This window comes from Neolamprologus brichardi, chromosome 4 (genome assembly GCF_056152115.1).
Source record: "Neolamprologus brichardi isolate AB-2024 chromosome 4, ASM5615211v1, whole genome shotgun sequence".
NCBI lineage: Eukaryota > Metazoa > Chordata > Actinopteri > Cichliformes > Cichlidae > Neolamprologus > Neolamprologus brichardi.
This window is the reverse complement of record NC_142107.1, coordinates 21538913-21561595: the sequence shown is the minus strand read 5'-3', so window position 1 is coordinate 21561595 and position 22683 is coordinate 21538913. Positions and strand designations below refer to the sequence as shown.

Genomic DNA, 22683 nt, shown 5'->3' with positions numbered 1-22683 from the left:
TAACTGGAGCCTTATGTTTGCTTTTCATGTTCCTCAATAACCAGCCCACATACCAGTAAAAAATGTTACCTCAGTAAAGGTCCATATATACATTTTTATTTACCTTTGAAGTGAAGAGCTCTAGACTGCTGTTAAGTTTCCAAAGCAAGACAAAACATGGTGGACGGAGCAGCCATTTTTTCCTGCAAAGTCTGCTCTGGGGGGGCGGAGCTTCTGGAGATAAAACATGACAACTCCATTTCATTTCAACATAATTCAGTCTGATAAACTGATAAGCCTTGGTTCCTTAAACAATATATAACAATTACAAGATAGGGAGTTTCTTATATGCAAATTCAGCAACTGGCTTATTGCACTTTTTTCAGTGTGCAGTGTTATAGTTTTCAGTGCATTATGGCAGCAAGCAGAGGTCCAATTACATCAACAGTTAGTAACGCCCTATCTCAAGCATTTTGGCCACTTTTAATTTGAAAGTGATGAGTGAGGGTTTTTACAGTAGAACTTGTCAATCTCAAGTTAAAACAGACTATAAATCATAACTTGCTTTATCCCCTGTTTCACTCCAGAGGAACCAGATTTTTAAAACTAGCATCATGGTGTATTGAAGCATACTTGCAACAACCTATTAAGACCATAATCTCAGCAGGAGCTCATATAGATCAAAAGAGAAGCAAGGCCATTTTTCCACAGATTGGATCATAAACAGCTTTTTGCAGCCAGAGCAGTTTCCTCCTGCTGGCCATTAGAAAGAACGCAGGTTGTAGGCACTTCTCCATCAGATTCACTTGACCACACAACCAATCTTTCATATATCATCTATGCTCCTTTGTTATTAGGAACACTTTATTTTAAACAGAGCTTAGTTTTAAGTTAGGCAGTACTTTAGGAAATTTGAATAACACAGCGATAAGGAGGCTTTTCAGCCAGCTTAGATAGATGAGATGAATTTGTATTTAAAGAACTACTCTAGCAAAATAGTGTTGGGACACTCGTTAGGTTAACGTGTTACTCTAAATTGGCCGATATGATTGCAAATGGATGTCTGCATCTCTGTAATAGACCTAACTGATCACCTGTCCAGTGTGTCCCCTGTCCCTCACCCACTGTAAGCAGGGTAGACTCCATCCCATAAACATCCCTATTTGTGTAAACAGCTAAAAAGAGGGATAGGGTGGAGTCATCTTGGGTGTGTAGAAAGTTTAACTGAGCTTTTTGTTCTTTTATATCAGATAAATTAATCAGCTACTCAATGAAGATAATTGTCAGCACAAATTAGTTTGATTCAACTCAGTAAACCAAATTTTAAAACAGCTTTCACTCATTTCTTCCCCACTTCTCACTGAGGTATGAAAGTCCAACTCAACCCTCTTTATTTAGACCAATGATAAGTGATCCCCCTTGAGTCGCTCTCTCAGATGAAACTTCTCCAAAGACACACAAGTAAACTGATCTTCATGAGTCAAATAACTGGAAAGCTCCAGCAGGAATATTGATGCTCTTCTGCGCTGGATATAAAACCAGATAGATGAATCATACGTGGTCATGTTCCTTGTTACTGTTATTTCATCTGCATTTGAGGATCTCACCTACTGCTGATGATACTGTTGTGTGATATGTTGGTTTAATCACCCGGAAAAAGAAGGAAAGTACGCTAAAATCCCTCCGTGTGTGTTCTGTCAGGCTTTGTGCAGTGACTTCGATCATACTATATGCAGCAAAATGGAGATTAGCTCACAGTCGAGGAGGAAGAAATGACTCAAAGCTGCCTTAAAACTTGAAGAAATTTCTCAGCAGCAGGCCAGAAATCTGCCTGCGAGAATGATGGCAAGAGAGAAAATAGGAGTTAGTGTTTCCTGTTCCTGTAATAACCAGGGGCCAGGGCCCATGCTTGTGCTATCAGTAGCATTAGAAAAACTTTCTCAGCTTCATCACGGACCTTTTTTAACCAGTCAACACCTAAACTTTGGAACAGATCCACATTGGGTTGAGCTCAGCTGGAGCTGGTCCAATATCCTGCACCTAAATGTGAACATCACCCTTAAGAAAGCTTGAATAAAGAGCAACATGGCAACATCACCAGACCAACAAGAGCTCCTCCTCGGTGTTATGTGTATGTGCTGTGTAAGGGCCGTGAAAATGAGCCTGATGCCGGCTGGATAAGCTCCGGCCCCTCAGGACTAGACCCTGAGCCTTGCTGCTGTGGGCAACTGTAAATCTGTACGTTCACCTTCCTACCCCCTCTCATTGCCACACACACTGTACTTCACTCCTGAGTGTTTCTGCCACTCCAGGCTCTGTGGTAATGAGGTGCTTTATGGCTGCAGGGGACGGGAGGGGACACAGAGGACATGGGGTTAGCCCATAGCTCATTCCCAGTATAGGAGGGAACGGCGGTCAGTGGTGTCTGGGCTGATTGACTTAGTCAGGATAACACCCTCTCTGGACAACACTCAAAGACTTTCCTAAACCACAGCTAAGGGTCCGTGGAGGGACTGGTGATGGCTCACTCCCAGCAAGAGATCACAGATAAACCTGCTCTATCGTTTTATGGCGGCAGCTCAATAAATCATGGTCACTTGCTGCTTTTCAGTCCGGCTGAGCAGGCTGTGGTTATTTCAATATTCAGAAGTGTCAGAAAGTTTCATTTTTCATCTATTCTGTGAAGTTATCTGAAGTCCTTTGAGGATTTTGTTTTTCATTTTATCTGTTCATCCTTCATGTTATAATGCTTCTCTGCAGAGAAATTGGTTTTTATATTAAAATTCCTCTAATTTTACTCCTTGTTAAACACACTGACATCCACCGGACAACACACATTAAACCTCCAGCGTGTTTTAAAGCGAAAGATCAGTTCCCATTTTAATTTTAGCTTGTTTTTAGCATTGCTTGAGGCCTGACTTTGAGCTGCTAATATGGCTAAAATCAGACTGCTCACCTTGTTGAACCATAAGTAGAGTCATTTTGGTCCAGGATGAAAAAATACTAAACGGGTCATCATTTAATTCAGTACAACAATTCATGGATGACTTGTTAATTGTTGGTTTTAAAAAAGGGTATCATTTCAAAGTCCTACATACTTTTTGCTGTACTTTACAGAGCTAATAGCTAGATCTTTATACTCTAACAAGCTACATAAGGCAAAATAAATTTCATACACACTGGTATGCACATGATATTCAAGATACATGCTAAAAACTTGTAACTGTACATTCTTGTGGTTTCGTCTGCTAGTGTGTGTTTGATTCGTGGTGCTGTAGCATATAAGCCTGCAGCATGCCCTGCCCCTCACACATAGGCTTCTATAGAAGGAAGCTTTTTTTGATTGGGGAATAAATCTTTTTCATCTTATTCAATGAAAAATATTATTATTATAAATATTATAATCATATCAATATTATTACGTAACGCGTTATTGCTATTTTTTTTCCACATTAACTTCATGAAGTTTAGACTTGAGCCATACTGAAATTTTCTAAAGTCCTTGGCTCAAAGGCAGCTGGACTTCTTTTGGGTCTTGATAGTTAATAGCTGACAACCCACTCCAGGGTAAATACTGGGATTCTCAGACGACAGGTGAAATATCTTCAAGAACCAAATGAAGTCCAGTTGCTTTGACTTGAGCACTTCAACCAACCATGAACTGTAAGATTGAGAATCTACATCAACATAAAGGCACAGTGAAAGTGCAAAGTTGGAAAGGAGAGCATGTTGGAGTTCAGTTTAGGGTGAAGCATCGTACCTGCTAGACATGAGCATCTTTGCATATTTGCAAAGAAAACATCTATTTCACCAGTTTTGTTGTAACGCTGAACATCTTAGCTGATGGTTGAACATTCAGAGATTCTGTTTTGTGTTGACCACCTCCTGCTCCTGTTGGTAGTTGCTTCAGTTGCTGACTTGAAAATTGTTAAAAGTTTAACTCAGTACCACCCACTTCACTTCACTTTTTTTTACCTGTTGTTGCTACAAGTGGCTGAATTTCCCTGACATTTTTTGGTTTTTGAATACTAAATCACTGCGGTCTCTTCTTGAGGTGATGCCTCTTAAAGCTGCTAGCAGTGCGGTGCACTGACTACGTTCAGGATGTGCTAAATTGTAATCAACACACTGCAGTTTGTGCACCAATTAATCTAAACACAAGCTTTGTCTGAAAAATATTGCCAAGGTATTTCTGAAGTTATTTCAAGATCACCTGCAATTTACTGTAATTTTCTCTCTGTGTAGAAGAACTGTGGAAGCAATATGTGTGCCGTTTCAATTGAGAATACTTTATTTTGTAATTTTTAAAATAACACCAACATGAATTCTGCAGGAAACACCATTTACTTCATTGCATTGTTAAAGAATTTAGGATCTTTTGAAAAAAATGTTTGTACCTTCATCCTGGCTCATGGTGGAAAAAATTTATTTCCAGCCGCCTTGTGATTTTAAACACAGAGCTTTTCGGTTACTCGACATACTGTGCTGAAAGTACAAGAGCTGCTCAGTGCACACAGGTGTTTCTCTTCAAAGTGATAAGTGTTTTGACCCACTGAACACCTGAGTCTTCAGTAATACCTTCCCATTCACCAGCAGTCCCCCTGCCAAAGCTCCTAATGGCCAAACGGATCGCTCCGTGTTGTGCCCCTGCATTCACACTCACGTGGGGAGGCCTCTGAAATGAAAATGCCATTATAAAACATTTACCAGCCTGCTGAGTTTACATGTCTTACAAGAAAAGGACAGTTTGGAGCGGTTAAGTGTCACATAAATCTTTCAGCACGCTAATTGAAGTGGTTCCCCCAATAGGCCACTCTCCACAGCTGGTATTACAAATCACACAACTGTGGATAGGCCAGCCAGCTGCAAACCAAATCTTACACCCACTTGATAACGCTGTTAAGACACACACATGGTGCTCTGTGGGTTGCTGCTGGTGCTGCTAGTTTGCTCAGACAGCTCCACTGGGAGTGTGTAATGTAGTCGTATGTAAACACAAGTCATCTTTCAGTGAAATATGCTCTGAGAGGAGGCACAAGTGTGTCCCCCCCCCCCCCCCCCCCCCCCCCGCCTCTCGTCTCCTAGAAATGCAACTTATTTAAAGCTTATTTAAGCAGGTATGTTGAAGAGGTACTGACTGGGGGTAGTAGTTGCAGAAGGCGGTGGGGTTACACCTGCAGTAGTCACCAACTCACTACTGAAACTAGCATGCTCACTACAGAAGCTACAGAGGCTATAGAAGCTTTGGTGGATTATTTTCCTTCAGCTTCAGTTATCTTTAGTGAAAAGAAATCACCCAGCAGCTGACTGGAAATTTGGTCCGCCATCCAAAGAGGAGCTTCACATCATATATCAGAGCATCAAGTGCAAAACTGTGGAGGACCGTTAAACTCTGGAGACCCTATTCATGGCTCAGCAATTACACTGACACTCAGACTTGATGTATTCCACCTCCTGCTCCGTCTTCCCTCGCTGCCCTTCAAAACCTCTCTGTTACCTGCCCTTCCTGTATTTATCTCTCCTCCTCCTTCCCATTAATTGTCTTTCTGCCTGCTTTTCTCTCTTTTTCTCTTCCCCCCTCTCGCACATAGATGCACATAGGTGACCATATTCAGAAATCCTGCAGATCCTAGAATAGAAAAATGAAAGTTTAGAGCTGAGAACAGGAATGGACAGACGACTCTCAATTTGTACTTTGAATTTGGCGTAAAGAGCATAAAGTCATCCTTCCGTGCATCAGTGGGTCAGGATGCGGCTGGTGGTGATGTAATGGTATACGGGATATTTTGTTAGCACACTTTGACCACCTTAGTGCCTGAGCATTGTTGTTGACTATGTAAATCCCTTTATGACCAGTTAGTGATCTTCTGATTAACAGGGAACCGTGTCATAAAGATCAAATGAGTTTCAGTTTCAGTTACAAAGACTCTCTTCACCTCACTACAGTTGTATCTATATTGTAACTTCTTAGTCAAAGAAGGACTAAATATTAGGACTACATGAATGTTTTAAGGAGTTCACCTCATTCTTTAGCAACTTTTTATAGCCTCTTCTTTTCTTAGTAATCAGACCTCTTTCAGAACTCTGAAGGGGAATCTGAAGGTGAATATGGCGCGTGCCAAATGGCTGACTGCAAATTTTCCATAGATATTTATAAAAATTATATTTATAGATATTTAAATTTAATGATTTTATAATCCTTTAGAGAAAACCTGATATATAGAAGCTTAACTATAAAAATTCTTTAGGGGGAACAGTGCAAAATAGTTTCAGGTTTGGATGAAATGAAAGAAACGTGGCAGAGTGACTAAATATGACACAATTTAGAAGCAGTATTAATGTTCTTATCGAGCTTTGTTTTGAACACTGGTACCCAGACTTCCTTAAAGAAAACATCTGTGTGAACTGGTGATTCTCACATATATCACATGTTTTTTACCATTCAGGTCTGACCTGTGCTTTTTAAATTGCATCAGCTCATCTATTTATCATGTTTTCCAGTAGTTTAATGGCTTTGTTAGTACCTGCAAATGTTCATTCATTACAAAATTAGCCCGTTTTTATTTTTACTGAATTATGGTAGTATTTGTGCTTCATCTGTAGGCAAACTTTATAAGTGACAGTGAGGCAATCAGATGAACATTTCTCCATTCAATACTCGTACCAGACAACAGCTGGCGCTAACCCACAGGTCATGATGAGAGAGTCGATCGAGGGCGCTTTGATGGCTTGTTTTGTCAGGTGACGTTCTCTTTAATATCTGAGTGGTCGTCACCAGGGGGTCCCCTTCCCACCGCTGTATGTGGGCCATTCACGGAGCAATAACCGCATCCCGCTGTGCCCATCATGCCTCGCTGCCAAGACCTCCTCGGCACCATGGTAACCAACACCTGTTCCCCTAATTAGAGGGACACTGGAGGGAAAGGAGATGAAGAAGTTAATGAAACACTAATCTGGTCCAATCAAACGGCCATGCATCTGCCTCCTCGCTGCAGCAGCAGGTGACCATAATGGATGCCTTATGGGCGCCTCCCCCGCCACGTCACCCTGAGTGACCTCATCAATGCCAGATCTCTGCACGGAGCAGACAGGCAGGGAAGAGCTGGAGGGAGGGGAGAGGAGAGGGATGCTGTTTCCTGGATGGACAGCATACCTGAGCGGCGAGGTGTCAGCCAAAAAGAGATGAGGTTCTCTCTGCACGGCAGTTGGAGCAGCTCCAGGTCGCACCAGCTGCACAGCTCTTGTTTACAAGCTGCCAACTGCTGCCAGAGAGGCCTGATGCTCAGGTGCGCTTTCTAAAGAGATCAGTCCACTCATATGAGCTGTTATGACACTGTCTGTGTTGACCGTTAAAAGAACAAAAGTGTTGTGCATGATCATAAACCAGTTTGTGTTTAATTAATAGTTAGTATTAAACTCTGGCTCTTTTCCACAGTGGGACTTTTGTCCTGTGTCGCTCCCCTCAGCCCCTTCCAGTTGCAACAGATAACAGCCCCTTCCCAAGCCTGGATCTACCGGAGGCTTCCTTCCTGTTAAAAGGGAGTTTTTCCTTCCCACTGTCACCAAGTGCTTGTTCACTGGGGGTTGTCTGATTGTTGGGTTTTCTCTTTATTACTGTAGGATCTTTACCTTACAGCAGGAGTGTCAAACTCAAATACACAGTGGGCCAAAATTCAAAACTGGAACAAAGTCGCGGGCTAACGTTAATATTTATTGGAAAAAAAAATCTTCCTCCAGATATAAGAATGAATCTTTTCTTATGGACTCAAACAGGTTTTGCTGAAAAACCGAATATGGAACAAGCAAAGCTTAATACTAAACAATATATATATTAGCTGTATAATACCAGTAGGCCAGCTTAACCTAGTAATTTGGTATGGCTTCGCGGGCCAAATGTAATTGGGCCAGAGTTTGACACCTATGCCTTACAGTATAAAGCACCTTGAGGTACATGTACTGTTTGAAACCTAAAATATTCAGTTAACTTACAGTAAAGACCAAAAAAACCAACCACGATTTGGTCAGGACCTTTGAACCTGTCCTCCAAGTTGTGGAGCTGTGAAAATGATGTTTTAAAAAGTCAGACTGAGAAAAGCTGAAGAACAAAAACATGAACATGCAAAACGGTTTTTACCTTTATCTACTTCACTTATACAACACAACAAAACAAGTAATGTTGGCACAGCCCACGTGTTAGATTCAGTCTGGTACACCAGTAGTAACTGGTTGAGGAAAGTCAAATTCCCTCCTCTATGGAACTGAGGATACAGAGTCTGTTGATGATATGGAGTGTAAAAGGTCGACGTGTCTGTCTGATATCAAACTGGCTCCAGTTATAGATTTTTGCAGCGTTTCATTTAGAGCTCTCCTGAACCCTCTTTCTGTTTTCACTCAACAGGAAACTTCAAGGGCATGTGTAAACAGATAGACCACTTTCCCGAGGAAACAGATTATGAAGCAGACCCATCTGAGTACTTCTTACGTAAGTATATATTCAGTCTTTACTTTCACATACAGAAAAATTGTGACTTTTTTCTGTTTGTCTTTAAAGTGACCACACGAGAAAAAAAATCACTTCAGGAATTTTGCTTCTCCTTCTAAAATTTCTTTTTTTGAAATCTTTTCCACTTTTTGCTCAGACTGCAGCACGGTGCCAGTCGCTGCTCTTGGCCCGTGTGTCAGCACCGTCTCTTCCTGCCTTTAGCGTGAGGCTGGCCAGGCTGAGCCCTGCCAAGCAGCTCGTCTGTTTTTACTGCTTGGCTGTGTGTAACATAACGTGCAGTGTTACAGTCGGCTGTGTACCCTGTAAACACAGCCCATTGATTTCTGCTCTCTTTTTCTTTGTGCAAGCAAGACAGAGATGCTTGTCGAACTCATTTGCCTGCTAATCCTAAAAATCACAACAGGTGCTGTTACCATCACTAGGTCAATAGTCCCATTAATCTTTGTATTTGCTTAAAAGATAAGAAATTCAATTTAGAGATTTCTCCCCTCTTTTGAAACACTGTATAATCATCAGTAACTAATTGTTAATACTTTTATGAGCACACTTAAGCTTTAAATCCTTTTTTCTTTGAGTGGATTTAATTTGGTTTGTTTTTTTGGAAGGACAGAGAAGAATTTTTATGAGCTGCCTTCTTTCTTGTAAAGCAATCTGTTAACACAGCTTTCATAGAGAAACTTTTTTGGAGTGTAATACTGATTTTGGAAACGCATTGGCTGGAGTCCTCATATCCACACTGAAAAGTTTATATGGACTCTTGTAACTTTGTGACTGCTCCAGGCCTGCTGATAGCTGATAGTGACTGTACATGTTTCTGTTCTGCTGAAGTGTGTGGTGCAGTTGTCACTCATGAACTGTAGATACGGAGTTAGTTCTTCATTGCACAGCAGGAAATATTCGTACTACTCAAACTTCTCCGTGTGCACTCTGTGTGCAAAAGTGCCCCACTGCATCCCCTTGGTTCTGAATATCATTACCCCTGAGACACTCACGGCGATTCAAGAAAAAATTATAATTTTGGCATCAATGTTGATACGAGAAAACACTAACAGGCTACTAGAAAAAGCACAAGACAGATTGTGAGCAAAAAGCATGTGATCATTTGACCGAAAATGAGAATTTAAGTCATAATATCCAGAAACAATTTGTCATTTTTTAACTAAAGGCAACATAATTTTAAGTAAGTAAGACTGAATTATGTTTAAATATAAAGGTTAAAGTAAAAAGTGTAGGACCTTCCCTCTTACTTTTTTGTTTTCTTTACAAAAATCTTTACATTTTTGTTTTTTAATTTCATTGCAATCCTGACGTTTTTGTGTCTCATAGTGTTGTGGAAAACTCTAAATAATGAATGGCAATAAAAATAAACATTCTGAATAGTAATAGTAGTAGAAGGAGTAGTAGTATTCATTTTTATAGTATTCAAGATTTGTTTTTAAACTTCCAAAGAAAGCCAGGCCTTTGTCATCTTTTCGTACCTATGGTTTGAACTTCTAACGCATTTCTAACGTGCAAACAAATTCATGTACAGAAATATTGATAAATCACTGATTTACATGCAGATTTGCGTATATGCACTGCTAATAAATGAGGCCTAATAGCTTGATACAGAAGGCGGGTGTGAGCTTCATCCGAGTTAAAAAATATTTGAACTCTACTCTCTAAAGTTTGCTACAAATAGATGTGTAGATGACTTGGTCATATAACTATATTTTTCTGTAAGTACTGACATCTTGAATTTTTACGTTTCATTAACACTCATCATAATTAAACATAGGTGCCAGCTTTAACGCAATGTCACACTTCATAAAAATGCCAATGTCCCGAGCCCTGGTTGACCTCATTCCCCCTGCAGCCTGCAGTGATTTGAAACTGTAAGTCAGAAAGTGTCCATCCTCTCGTCTTCGTCTGCAGGGATTGTAATCGAGGCCTGACAGACAGCCGAACGGTGTGTGCCAGTGCTGGAGATTAAGCCCGGCCAATTAGGCTGCGTTTGACTCAGCGCTCTGAGCGGTTGTTCCCGCCCGTGTGCACCGCGGTTACGATAACAGCTCTGGTAATGATTCTAACAATGCCATAGCCCTGGCAAAAGCAGATCACACTCATAACAAGGCATCTCTCAGGCTGAGGATGACAGTCATGGGGTAGAAGCAGCGGTCTGGCCCTCAGACCACTGATGCTCTGTGCACGCGCACGTTAACCTCTTCCCAGGCTGTGACTGGAGGAGAAGGCCGCATTGCTCCCAGTAGCTTGCCAATTAGGACACTCACATCCATAAATATTTCAGCCTCCTTCTTATATAGGTCAGGCCTCTCTCGGTCGTTGTCTCTCTTACTCTCTCTGCATCTCTTCACCCTCACACCTCACACTCATAGTTTTACATGTCAGGAGTTGCACAGTGCCTCATGTCGTCTCAGTCACGATGATTTGCAGCATTGCATGTTTTTTTTATCCCGTATGCACGATAAGGTCATGTGGGATGCAGTATGCGTGTCTTTCATGTGAAACTCCAGTGATGCTTTTATACATCGGCGCTTTTCCCTTTCACGGACACACCTGGCATTTCCATAATGAGGAGTTTCACGGTGCCTCTGGGTGGCCAAAGATGGAGAAAAGCTGCCTTTGCTCTCACAGCTGAGGGAGAGAGGGGATAGTTATGCAACAGGAATGATGTCACTTCAGGTGAAGGCCCGACGGAAGTGACATCACCGGCGAGCACGGCGTCCAAAATCAAGGGGACACACTGGTGATGTCATCAGACAGCATAGTGAGGAGGAGGCAGTGAGAAATTCGGTGATGTGGCTGCCGAGCATAAAACAGACAAATCTGACTTTACTGTGCTCAACATACACCCCCGCTCCACCGCACATGCACAGATCTGCTGTCCTCATGCCGACATCCACGCATGTACAAATACATACGAGCACGCCACATGTCAGTAGCTTCTCTGTGCGCGTGTTTGTGTGCGCGTGTGTGTCTGCTCCGTGAGTCCAGCTCTCCCAATAGCAAGGCAGTTTGCGCATCCACACGGGGTTATATAAGCCAGCTGAGGCACACTAAAGCGCCACTGGGTTTTTAGATCATGCCGTGTTGGAGCTCCCATCATCCGCTGCTCTACTGGGTGCTAAGCAGCTGAGAGAGAAGAAACAGAGGAAGAAAACGCCTAGTTATGCAATCTGCTAATACTAAAACCGAACAACGTGTAGCAATGAGAGGGAAAAATCATGTGCGGGGAGGAGATGTGGATGCCCGTGAATCCACGCTGGAGCAGGAAATTAACTGTTAGTCACAGGCAGGCATTTTAGTCTCTTGATATTGTTTTAGCAGTATTTATTCAATTCAATTCAATTTTATTTATATAGCGCCAACTCACAACAAAAGTCGCCTCAAGGCGCTTCATAGATACAGAGAAAAACCCAACAATCATATGACCCCCTATGAGCAAGCACTTTGGTGACAGTGGGAAGGAAAAACTCCCTTTTAACAGGAAGAAACCTCCAGCAGAACCAGGCTCAGGGAGGGGCGGGGCCATCTGCTGTGACCGGTTGGGGTGAGAGAAGGAAGACAGGATAAAAGACATGCTGTGGAAGAGAGACAGAGATTAATAACAGATATGATTCAATGCAGAGAGGTCTGTTAATACATAGAGAGTGAGAAAGGTGACTGGAAAGGAAAAACTCAATGCATCATGGGAATCCCCGTCAGCCTACGTCTATTGCAGCATAACTAAGGGAGGATTCAGGGTCACCTGGTCCAGCCCTAACTATATGCTTTAGCAAAAAGGAAAGTTTTAAGCCTAATCTTAAAAGTAGAGATAGTGTCTGTCTCCCGAATCCAAACTGGAAGCTGGTTCCACAGAAGAGGGGCCTGAAAACTGAAGGCTCTCCCTCCCATTCTACTTTTAAATACTCTAGGAACAACAAGTAGGCCTGCAGTGTGAGAGCGAAGTGCTCTAATAGGTTGATATGTTACTACAAGGTCATTAAGATAAGATGGGGCCTGATTATTTAAGACCTTGTATGTGAGGAGCAGGATTTTGAATTCAATTCTGGATTTAACAGGAAGCCAATGAAGGGAAGCCAAAAACAGGAGAAATATGCTCTCTCTTTCTAGTCCCTGTCAGTACTCTTGCTGCAGCATTTTGGATTAGCTGAAGGCTTTTCAGTGAGTTTTTTGGACATCCTGATAATAATGAATTACAGTCGTCCAGCCTGGAAGTAATAAATGCATGAACTAGTTTTTCAGCATCACTCTGAGACAGGATATTTCTAATTTTAGAGATGTTGCGCAAATGGAAGAACGCAGTCTTACATATTTGTTTAATATGTGCATTGAAGGACATGTCCTGGTCAAAAATGACTCCAAGGTTCCTCACAGCGTTACTGGAGGCCAAGGTAATGCCATCCAGAGTAAGAATCTGGTTAGATACCATATTTCTAAGATTTTCAGGGCCGAGTACAATGACCTCAGTTTTATCTGAATTAAGAAGCAGAAAGTTAGCAGCCATCCAGATCTTTATGACTTTAAGACATTCCTGCAGTTTAACTAATTGGTGTGTGTTATCTGGCTTCATAGATAGACAGAGTTGGGTGTCATCTGCATAGCAGTAAAAATTTATGCTATGTCTTTTAATGATGCTGCCTAGGGGAAGCATGTATAGTGTAAACAGAATTGGTCCTAGCACTGAACCCTGTGGAACTCCACAATTAACCTCAGTGTGTGAAGAGGACTCTCCATTTACATGCAATTACGAGTCATCTGCTTTAGGCTACCTGTTTGAGAATTATACCACGGAGTCAGGTACTTCTGATTTGAGACCTTAGTTTTCACCGGAGCTAAAGTATCCAGAGTTGTACATAGTGAGGAGGTAAAATTATTAACAAGATGATCGACCTCTGTTGGGGTAGCGTTCAGATAGCTGCTCTGCTCTATGTTGGTACAGGTCATTGAAGATGATAACAGAGGGTGGATTATATTCTTAAACTTAGTTACAGCGCTTTCAGAAAGACATCTACTTTGATAAAGTCCACTCTCCACTGCTGTGTAATCAATTATTGTAAATGTAAATGTTATCAGGAAATGATCAGACAGGAGAGGGTTTTCAGGAAACACTGTTAAATGTTCAGTTTCTATGTCATATGTTAAAACAAGATCTAGAGTGTGATTAAAGTGGTGGGTGGGTTCTTTTACATTTTGAGAGAAGCCAATTGAGTCTAATAACAGATTAAATGCCATGTTGAGGCTGTCATTTTTAGCATCTACATGGATGTTAAAATCACCCACAATAATTATTTTATCTGAGCTGAGCACTAAATCAGATAAAAAGTCTGAGAAATCAGACAGAAACTCTGTGTAAGGCCCAGGTGGACGATAGATGATAACAAGTAAGACTGGTTTCTGAGTTTTACAGCTGGGGTGAACAAGGTTAAGCATCAGGCTTTCAAATGAATTAAATATCTGTCTTGGTCTTTCATTAATTAATAGGCTTGTGTCAAAAATTGCTGCCACACCGCCCCCTCGGCCTGTGCTTCGAGATTTCTGGTAGTTTTTTTTTTTACTGAATTTACGTTTACCCTTAGCCAGCAGTTATAAATTTCCTTCAATGTCGCCTGCTCTGGCCCCTGGAAGACAATTGACCATGGTTGCCGGCAGAGATGGGCAGTAACGCGTTACTTGTAACGCGTTACTGTAATCCGATTACTTTTTTCAAGTAACGAGTAAAGTAAGGGATTACTATTGCAAAAACGGTAATTAGATTACCGTTACTTTCCCGTAGGAACGCTGCGTTACTGCGTTACTAAAACCGTGATTTTCTTGCGAGAATGTCTCATGACAGTGACGTAAGCGAGTGTGATGTTCGTGACAACAGCTGTGTGCAGATCAACAATGGATCATATATCGAGTGCGGAGAGAGTATGAGCGTGCAGCGTTTAAAGCGTGGAAGTACTGACCTTACTTTGAGTTTGATTCCGTAAAAAGTGACAAAAACATTAGTGTCCGCTGTGCGTGGGAAGAAAACTTCTTTTTACAGCGAAAAAAACCCCTAAACTTCCAAGCAAGCACCGAGTAGCTACGACGTAATGGGAAACTCACAGAGAAACTGCGGTATCCTTCCACTGACCGCTGCAGCACACCTGCACCAGGATAAACCTCCGCCTACTCTACTCCTGCTTTACAGGTGAAAATAGAGCAAAAGGACCGCTAGTCTTTGACTTTATTTATTTTCTGCTGTGTTTTACTTGCATCTGAAAGAGTGAGTGTAAACACAAAAAAAAATAAAAAATAAAAAAAATTATATATATATATATATATATACAGTGGGGCAAAAAAGTATTTAGTCAGCCACCGATTGTGCAAGTTCCCCCACTTAAAATGATGACAGAGGTCAGTAATTTGCACCAGAGGTACACTTCAATTGTGAGAGACAGAATGTGAAAAAAAAATCCATGAATTCACATGGTAGGATTTGTAAAGAATTTATTCGTAAATCAGGGTGGAAAATAAGTATTTGGTCACCTCAAACAAGGAAAATCCCTGGCTCTCACAGACCTGTAACGTCTTCTGTAAGAAGCTTTTCTGTCCCCCACTCGTTACCTGTATGAATGGCACCTGTTTGACCTCATCATCTGTATAAAAGACACCTGTCCACAGCCTCAACCAGTCAGACTCCAAACTCCGCCATGGACAAGACCAAAGAGCTTTCGAAGGACACCAGGAAAAGAATTGTAGACCTGCACCAGACTGGGAAGAGTGAATCTACAATAGGCAAGCAGCTTGGTGTGAAAAAATCAACTGTGGGAGCAATCATCAGAAAATGGAAGACATACAAGACCACTGATAATCTCCTTCGATCTGGGGCTCCACGCAAGATCTCATCCCGTGGGGTCAAAATGATCATGAGAACGGTGAGCAAAGATCCCAGAACCACACGGGGGGACCTGGTGAATGACCTGCAGAGAGCTGGGACCAAAGTAACAAAGGTCACCATCAGTAACACACTACAACGGCAGGGAATCAAATCCCGCAGTGCCAGACGTGTTCCGCTGCTGAAGCCAGTGCATGTCCAGGCCCGTCTGAAGTTTGCCAGAGAGCACATGGATGATACAGCAGAGGATTGGGAGAATGTCATGTGGTCAGATGAAACCAAAGTAGAACTTTTTGGTATAAACTCAACTCGTCGTGTTTGGAGGAAGAAGAATACTGAGTTGCATCCCAAGAACACCATACCTACTGTGAAGCATGGGGGTGGAAACATCATGCTATGGCGCTGTTTTTCTGCCAAGGGGACAGGACGACTGATCCGTGTTAAGGACAGAATGAATGGGGCCAAGTATCGTGAGATTTTGAGCCAAAACCTCCTTCCATCAGTGAGAACTTTGAAGATGAAACGAGGCTGGGTCTTCCAACATGACAATGATCCAAAACACACCGCCCGGGCAACAAAGGAGTGGCTCCGTAAGAAGCATTTGAAAGTCCTGGAGTGGCCTAGCCAGTCTCCAGACCTCAACCCCATAGAAAATCTGTGGCGGGAGTTGAAAGTCCGTGTTGCTCGGCGACAGCCCCAAAACATCACTGCTCTTGAGAAGATCTGCATGGAGGAATGGGCCAAAATACCAGCTACTGTGTGTGCAAACCTGGTAAAGACCTATAGTAAACGTTTGACCTCTGTTATTGCCAACAAAGGTTATGTTACAAAGTATTGAGTTGTATTTTTGTTATTGACCAAATACTTATTTTCCACCCTGATTTACGAATAAATTCTTTACAAATCCTACCATGTGAATTCATGGATTTTTTTTTCACATTCTGTCTCTCACAGTTGAAGTGTACCTCTGGTGCAAATTACTGACCTCTGTCATCATTTTAAGTGGGGGAACTTGCACAATCGGTGGCTGACTAAATACTTTTTTGCCCCACTGTATATATATATATATATATATATATATATATTTATTATGTGCTGGAATGTGCAGAAAATAGGTTTAAATGTTAAACTAATTTCTTCCAGTCAGATAATGGTGCATATAATTAAAATTTTGCTTCATGCATAAAGTTAAAAGATTAAAACTAACAAAACAAGTTTTAAAAAGAGACTTTTCCATTTGATTACATTTTGTATGATGGATTATGTAGAAAAAGTAGAATTGGGCTGAAAGATCTATCGCTTTATCACCTATTCAGGTTGTAAATCATGTTTTTAAAAAGTAACTAAGTAACTAAGTAACTAAGTAATTAATTACTTTTGAAAATAAGTAATCAGTAAAGTAACGGGATTACTTTTTTGGGGAAGTAATCAGTAATTAATTACTGATTACTTTTTTCAAGTAACTTGACCAACACTGGTTGCCGGTGTCTCGAGCTCTCTTCAACTTTTGAATTAGTCAAACTGTTGATTATATGATCCAAACCTATTTTCTGCAGTAGCAGTTTTGGGAATGTTTTACTCACCTCGATTTAATCATCACAAAACCAAGTGGTGTTTAAAATTTGAACAGATAAATATACAGTGCTAAGTCTTGAGCCATCCCACAATAGGTGAAGCGATTTATGGAATCAAATATAACATATAAGCAAAAAGCAGAGTTCATACAACATGCTTGAAGGACACAGTCTGATCCCGCTCAGGCAAGCTGTCTTGTAATTTCTTCAAAAAATGTTCTCCAGACTTCTTGAAGAGCATTAAAAAAACTTGGATGTTGGCTGCCTTTTAGTGAGTTCTCTGCTGAGATGATACCACACTGCTTCAATGATGTTGAGGTCTTTTGTTCCTCATACTTCTTATCTACAAGTTGACCAAATTTCAGGTAAAAGTAGGACTTTTTTAAGAAAGCAATAAGCATTTAATGATTTTAAAATGTCTTTAATTGTACTTATTTACTTATAATATAAATTTAAGGTGGTTGGAAGATTATTTGCATGCATACCTTTGAATTTCAGTATTAGCTTACTTAGTTAACTAGTTACATATCCATGTTAGTACTTTGATTGTAAAATAGTCATAGCTATTTGGATCTATTAACCTATAAATCATTGAAAACATGCAAAACATTAAGCATTGTAAAATCATTTTAAAGCAGACTAAATGCAAATGTTAATACTGGCACGTTTTAGCTCTAGATTAGACATTGATTTTGCTTTATTCACAAATCATGTTAATTTACATATTTTAGAATGTCAATAATTAAAAGTGACTAAAATCAATGTCTTTATAGTACAAATGATCCATAGAGTCAGACTGAGTTTATTTGTTTATGAGGTTGTTACACATATGACAGCAGTTAACTTAGAAGACATATCACATTTTAAAAATGAGTTTATGAATCAGTGTTGTGTTTATACCATTTTACAAAAATCAGTTATTGTAGGTTTACATAAGAACAATAATACCATTTGTATTTCTGTTTTTTTTTCTTGTATTGTTTCTTCAAAGATCAATCCCACATTCAATTCAATTGTTTTTTTCTGTGTGAATGTATTAGTCTGATAAGTGTACAATGAGGGCACAGCTGTGAGCGCCCACTATTTATTTACAGTGGCCCACAGTCGAGTAGTTTCAGCATGTGAAGTCAATGAAAAACAATATCACATGCAAAATGTTTTCCATTTAAGAGACTTTAATCACAGATTTTTCGTTTGTCCAGATCCAGCCTTGAGTCTGCTGCTTGCATGCGTTGATCTGGAAGTATTCGCTGACATTGATGACAGAAGGTCAGGCTTCTCATGGCCTATGTCACCCTAAGGCCTTGTGGCAGACTGGACGCTGGCCTGAACTGGCTTTGGTGTCGCCCGATAAAATCAATGGGTCTAGCGGAGGACACACAGGGGCTTGTAGGGCACAGGCAGGGGGTAGCAATCACACCAGCTTGCAGAGCAGTGCAGTGAGTCTCTAGTATGAGTTTTGATAGTGTCTGTGTATGTGTGTATGTAGAGATAGATAGGGGAGGGATGGGACCCAACGAGCTATCAAACGGGTATAAAATATGTTAATAGGTGGTGGTAGTTAGTATCCAGCCTGAGTGTTTGCTTCAGCAGGTTCCTAGTTGGTCGCACTGACCTTGAGCATCCTGTACTTTTTGCAGTATCCAAGGCAACAAATAAGGAATCCGTTGCCTAATACATAAAACATACAGTGCTTAGACACGGGCCAATAAATTAATAGCCAATCATTTTTGTCCTGGGTGACCGAGTGAATGTTAGCCCTCTAACTTTATATCTTATTAAGGGAGAATATAGAGGAAGCTCAGCTTGTAAAACACAGAGGTGAGGGAGTGCGTCCTCACATTAAAATGAGATTAGCGTATGCGGGACGAGCCACAGTGGTCGCTGTCACCGGGACATTTGAAAAGATGGCCGCACCCTCTCAGATCAGTGTTACACATTTATTCATCAGTTGTGAGGGCTGAAATTTCCCATCGCTTGGTAGAAAATTATATACGCGCCTTCTTTTTATCTTCAAACATTGAGCGGTAAAAGAGTCGGTTTTGACAGTTTGTGGGCTTTTTGTGCAGCACATAACCAAAGTGAAAATGTTTCATGCAGTGATGCAAGACAGAGAGAAAGCTGATCCATATGCAATCAAACGAGAAAAAAATACCTCTGGGTACTAAAGAAGAAACTGGTTCAATACATGAATTCCGTATGAGATAAATTTGTGGAAATGAGCTTCTAAGTAAAAGGTAATTTGTGTTGAAAGTATTTAGTTTTTCTGTAGTTTAGATAATAATTAGAAGGATTTTATTCAACTCAATTTGACTTGCGTTTAGCAGGAAGTTCTTATGTGGCCCTTAGCCTGTTGTCTCTGTCATAGAGTCATGGAGGGCTTTGAGAGGGACGAGCAGACTCTTGTATTGGATGTGCAGGAGAATGGGGAGCCAGTGACGCTGGATGAGGAGAGGTTCTGTCAAATTTGAATCTTTTTTAAGAAGACCAAAATGGCACTACAGCAATCTTACGTGAGAACTTCAGAATCAGAATCTTTACTGCCATTATACAAAAAGTACAAAAGAATTGTTTGCAGGCTCTTTCAGTGCAAAGAGAGCAGTATAACTATACCATACCACCTTTATTTATAAAGCACTTTGGTGCTATCTTAATAAACATTTTTTCTATATATAGGGATTGGATATTTTTACTAGAGTTTTATGATGTTTGGGTATGAGAAAGAAAGGGGCGGAGTCTTGTTGGACTAAAGTAAGCTAAACATGAGGCATTAGTGATGTTGGCAGTGAAGAAGAGTATTATCCAAGGCCACACCAAGACTTTTGAAACGGGGGCAGGTGTGGACTGGACAGCCATCTATGTAAAAAGTAACCGTTGAGGATGATGTTTGATTGATTGATGATTATTTATTGTTTAGTTTGACTGTCAGTGATCGTCATACAGATGGTGAATGGCTTAAGGTGTTGGGTTGTGTAGACAAGTAAAGTTGCATTTCATCAGCATAAAAATATAACTGTGTTCCTGAATGATGAATATTTCAAAGAGGAAGTAGATAAATTATAAAGAACAGGGGTATTAACACTAATCTCAGACGGATGCAGTGTATAGTATGGAGTTTTAGACATCTAGTACTATTACGCTGTGTGAATAGCAGGTTCCTTGTTTTGTGACGTGAGTATAATAGGCTTATTGCCCATTGCTTTGTAGCTGATCAAAACGTTCTGTGAAACATACATTTAGATTATGCTAAACTCCCATTTAAGATCATCTCTGACAGGTTTCAGCACTCAGCTATTTTCAGATTGCTTTTTTAGATTTTTAGAGCTCACAGTTTCCAAGCTTTAGAGCAGAACCTCAGGTGAGGCGACCAGGATAATGCTCTTTCCAGGAGCTTGCAGTCAACACAAAGTTCCACTCTAACGTCTTAAGCACCTTCGTAATGGAGACCATTCAGAGGAAACGATCTGAACTTTGCTCTGTGTCCTTGTTGCTCATTGTAAATGAACTCTCGGTAATCTTTGGACCACCTGGATCACCTGTGACACCATCCACTTCCCAAAACAATGAAAATCAAGATGAAAGATTCGTTTTTATCTGGAGGAGATTCAGCACGAGTGTAAGAAGATATCAGGGATTTCTACAGAGAGATCTATAAATAGTATACTCACTGAAAACAGTCCACAGGTGCCAGCGAACATATTTAAATCAGGTATTGTGGACATTCCTGGTTGCGTTAGAAGTCTTCTGATAGATTTTCCACCCTGACAGTATCTAACACTCTGATCAACACAAGTCAGAAAATTTATTCATCATTCAATTTTCTGTGGTAATCGCACAAAAAGCTTCTAGCTGTGTGTAGAAACTTTGAGAAGAAGATGAGTTAAGCAACATGGATTAAGGAAACCTGAGGAGCACAGTTTGGTTCATATATCTCTGTTTTTTTATGTGATCACACAGGAAACATGGTAACAATGTCCCCTTCTGTTTTTGAGTTATAGCTTTGAAGAATGTATTGAAATGTGTTTTTGCAAAGCTTTATGACATCACTGTGTAGTTGACCTTTGACATTTTAATAAAATCTTGATCTTTGGGACCATTTTTGTCTCCATGTGAAAAGATTCTTAGCACAGTTTTGGCCACGTCATGCTTCTGTATGTTGTTCTTGATTTCAGTTTGATGCATGATGTAAGAAAACTTTCATCAAATCTATTTAAAGTAAAATATGTTGTAAAGTTGATTAAAATATTGGGTTTATAAAGCAGCTGCAAGCACACAAGTACTGCTCATGATATATGTATACTTTCAAACCTGTTTTGAGGCAGCTCAGTGGGGCGTTTCCTTCCCCGCATGTGTGCTGTTGGTCATGCTAAGGTCTGGCAGCGAGCCAGACGTCATCACACACACATTGAGGCGTGATCTGTGGGGACATCAGCAGTGGAGTGGAGGGTAATTACAGTAATTGAAATGTGTTCTGTGAAGGGAACTTTAGCTGTGAGAGCAGGCCTGTCACATGACCTGATTTCTCTTTTACAGTGTACCACGGATCGGCCTGCACGCGTTGGTATGTTAATGTGACGGTGCAGTGCTCGGTGGGAGAACTGCTTGGCTTTAATGACAGCAGGATGAATGTGAGATGATCACGGGATTGTATTCAGATCTTTGTCATCTGGTGGTTCAAATCAGTGTTTCAAAAACAAAATGTGAGCGTATGAAAAGATTTTGCATTCCTATCATAATAATATGTGCTATAAACCTGTTCGGAGTTTTCTTTATTAAATGTGCGCCAAGGTCACCATCACAGAGAGCAGATAATCTATCACAAAACAAAAATACAAGAAAGGCTTGATAAGGAGTTTTTTTTAGAAACTGTCAATCAAATTAGCAAAATTTTATATGTACAAAATTCTATACAAACTTTGAAAAATAAGTCAAAAGAGCAAAAACATGATTAATTTCCTGAGTTCACATCAAAATATAAACTTGGGAAATTCAGCACTACTTACTTGTGCTGCAAAATGGTTGGGAAACTATTTTTGGCAATTAAAAAATGTTTTTCATAACAGTTTTTGCTATTTTAGAGGCAATAGTGCAGCGGTCCCTAACCCCTGGGCCACAAACCGAGAGTTGAGGCTCAGGTGTGAAATTCATGGTTTTCTGGGGTTTTATCGTTTTTTATCGTTACTTTTTTTTTATCGTTTTTATCATTAACTCGGTTTCCCTGGGTCTTTTCTTATGTGTTATGAATAAATCTTCCTTTTTTTTTTGGTACCCGTACTGGTTTTATTTTGTTGTATTTATCCGCAACACCATAAGGCCGGTCCATGAAAATATTGTCGTACATTAACTGGTCCATGGCGCAAAAAAGGTTGGAGGTCGCTGCTATTGTACACCCATAACATGCACATTAGGGCTTCACTTAAAAAAATGATGCTTTCAGGGCCCAATTTTTTGACAGAAAGCTTTGTACCAAAAAGTGGTAATGCATGGATAATGTTGTCATTAAAGTAGTCGTGTTATGTTGTAACTTTATTGCAGTTTATTGTTTGATAACAGCATTTTGGTTATTTTGTAAGTGATTTAAGTGTTAGCCACATGTTTAGTGAGAGCTGTTAATTATAGATTTAATTTTCTGCTAAAGGGGAGCATTTAACAGGTATTTTCATTAGAAAACTGCGTTTCCCAGAATCCTTTGTGGTAGACAAAAGTTACTCTGGGTTTTTTAGCTAGCAAAGAAAGTTTTCGGGAAGCCATTATATGTTGCT

At 40.5% G+C, this 22683-nt stretch overlaps 1 protein-coding gene across 1 annotated transcript in view; it reads left to right on the top strand.

Moving 5' to 3' along the window:
• Window positions 1–22683, top strand: part of cacng2a (calcium voltage-gated channel auxiliary subunit gamma 2a) — a 92658-nt gene that overhangs the window by 46946 nt on the left and 23029 nt on the right. Inside the window, exon 2 of the mRNA XM_006803062.3 lies at window positions 8378–8461. Coding sequence (XP_006803125.1) covers window positions 8378–8461 — 84 coding nt within the window. The remainder of the gene's footprint in view (window positions 1–8377; window positions 8462–22683) is intronic.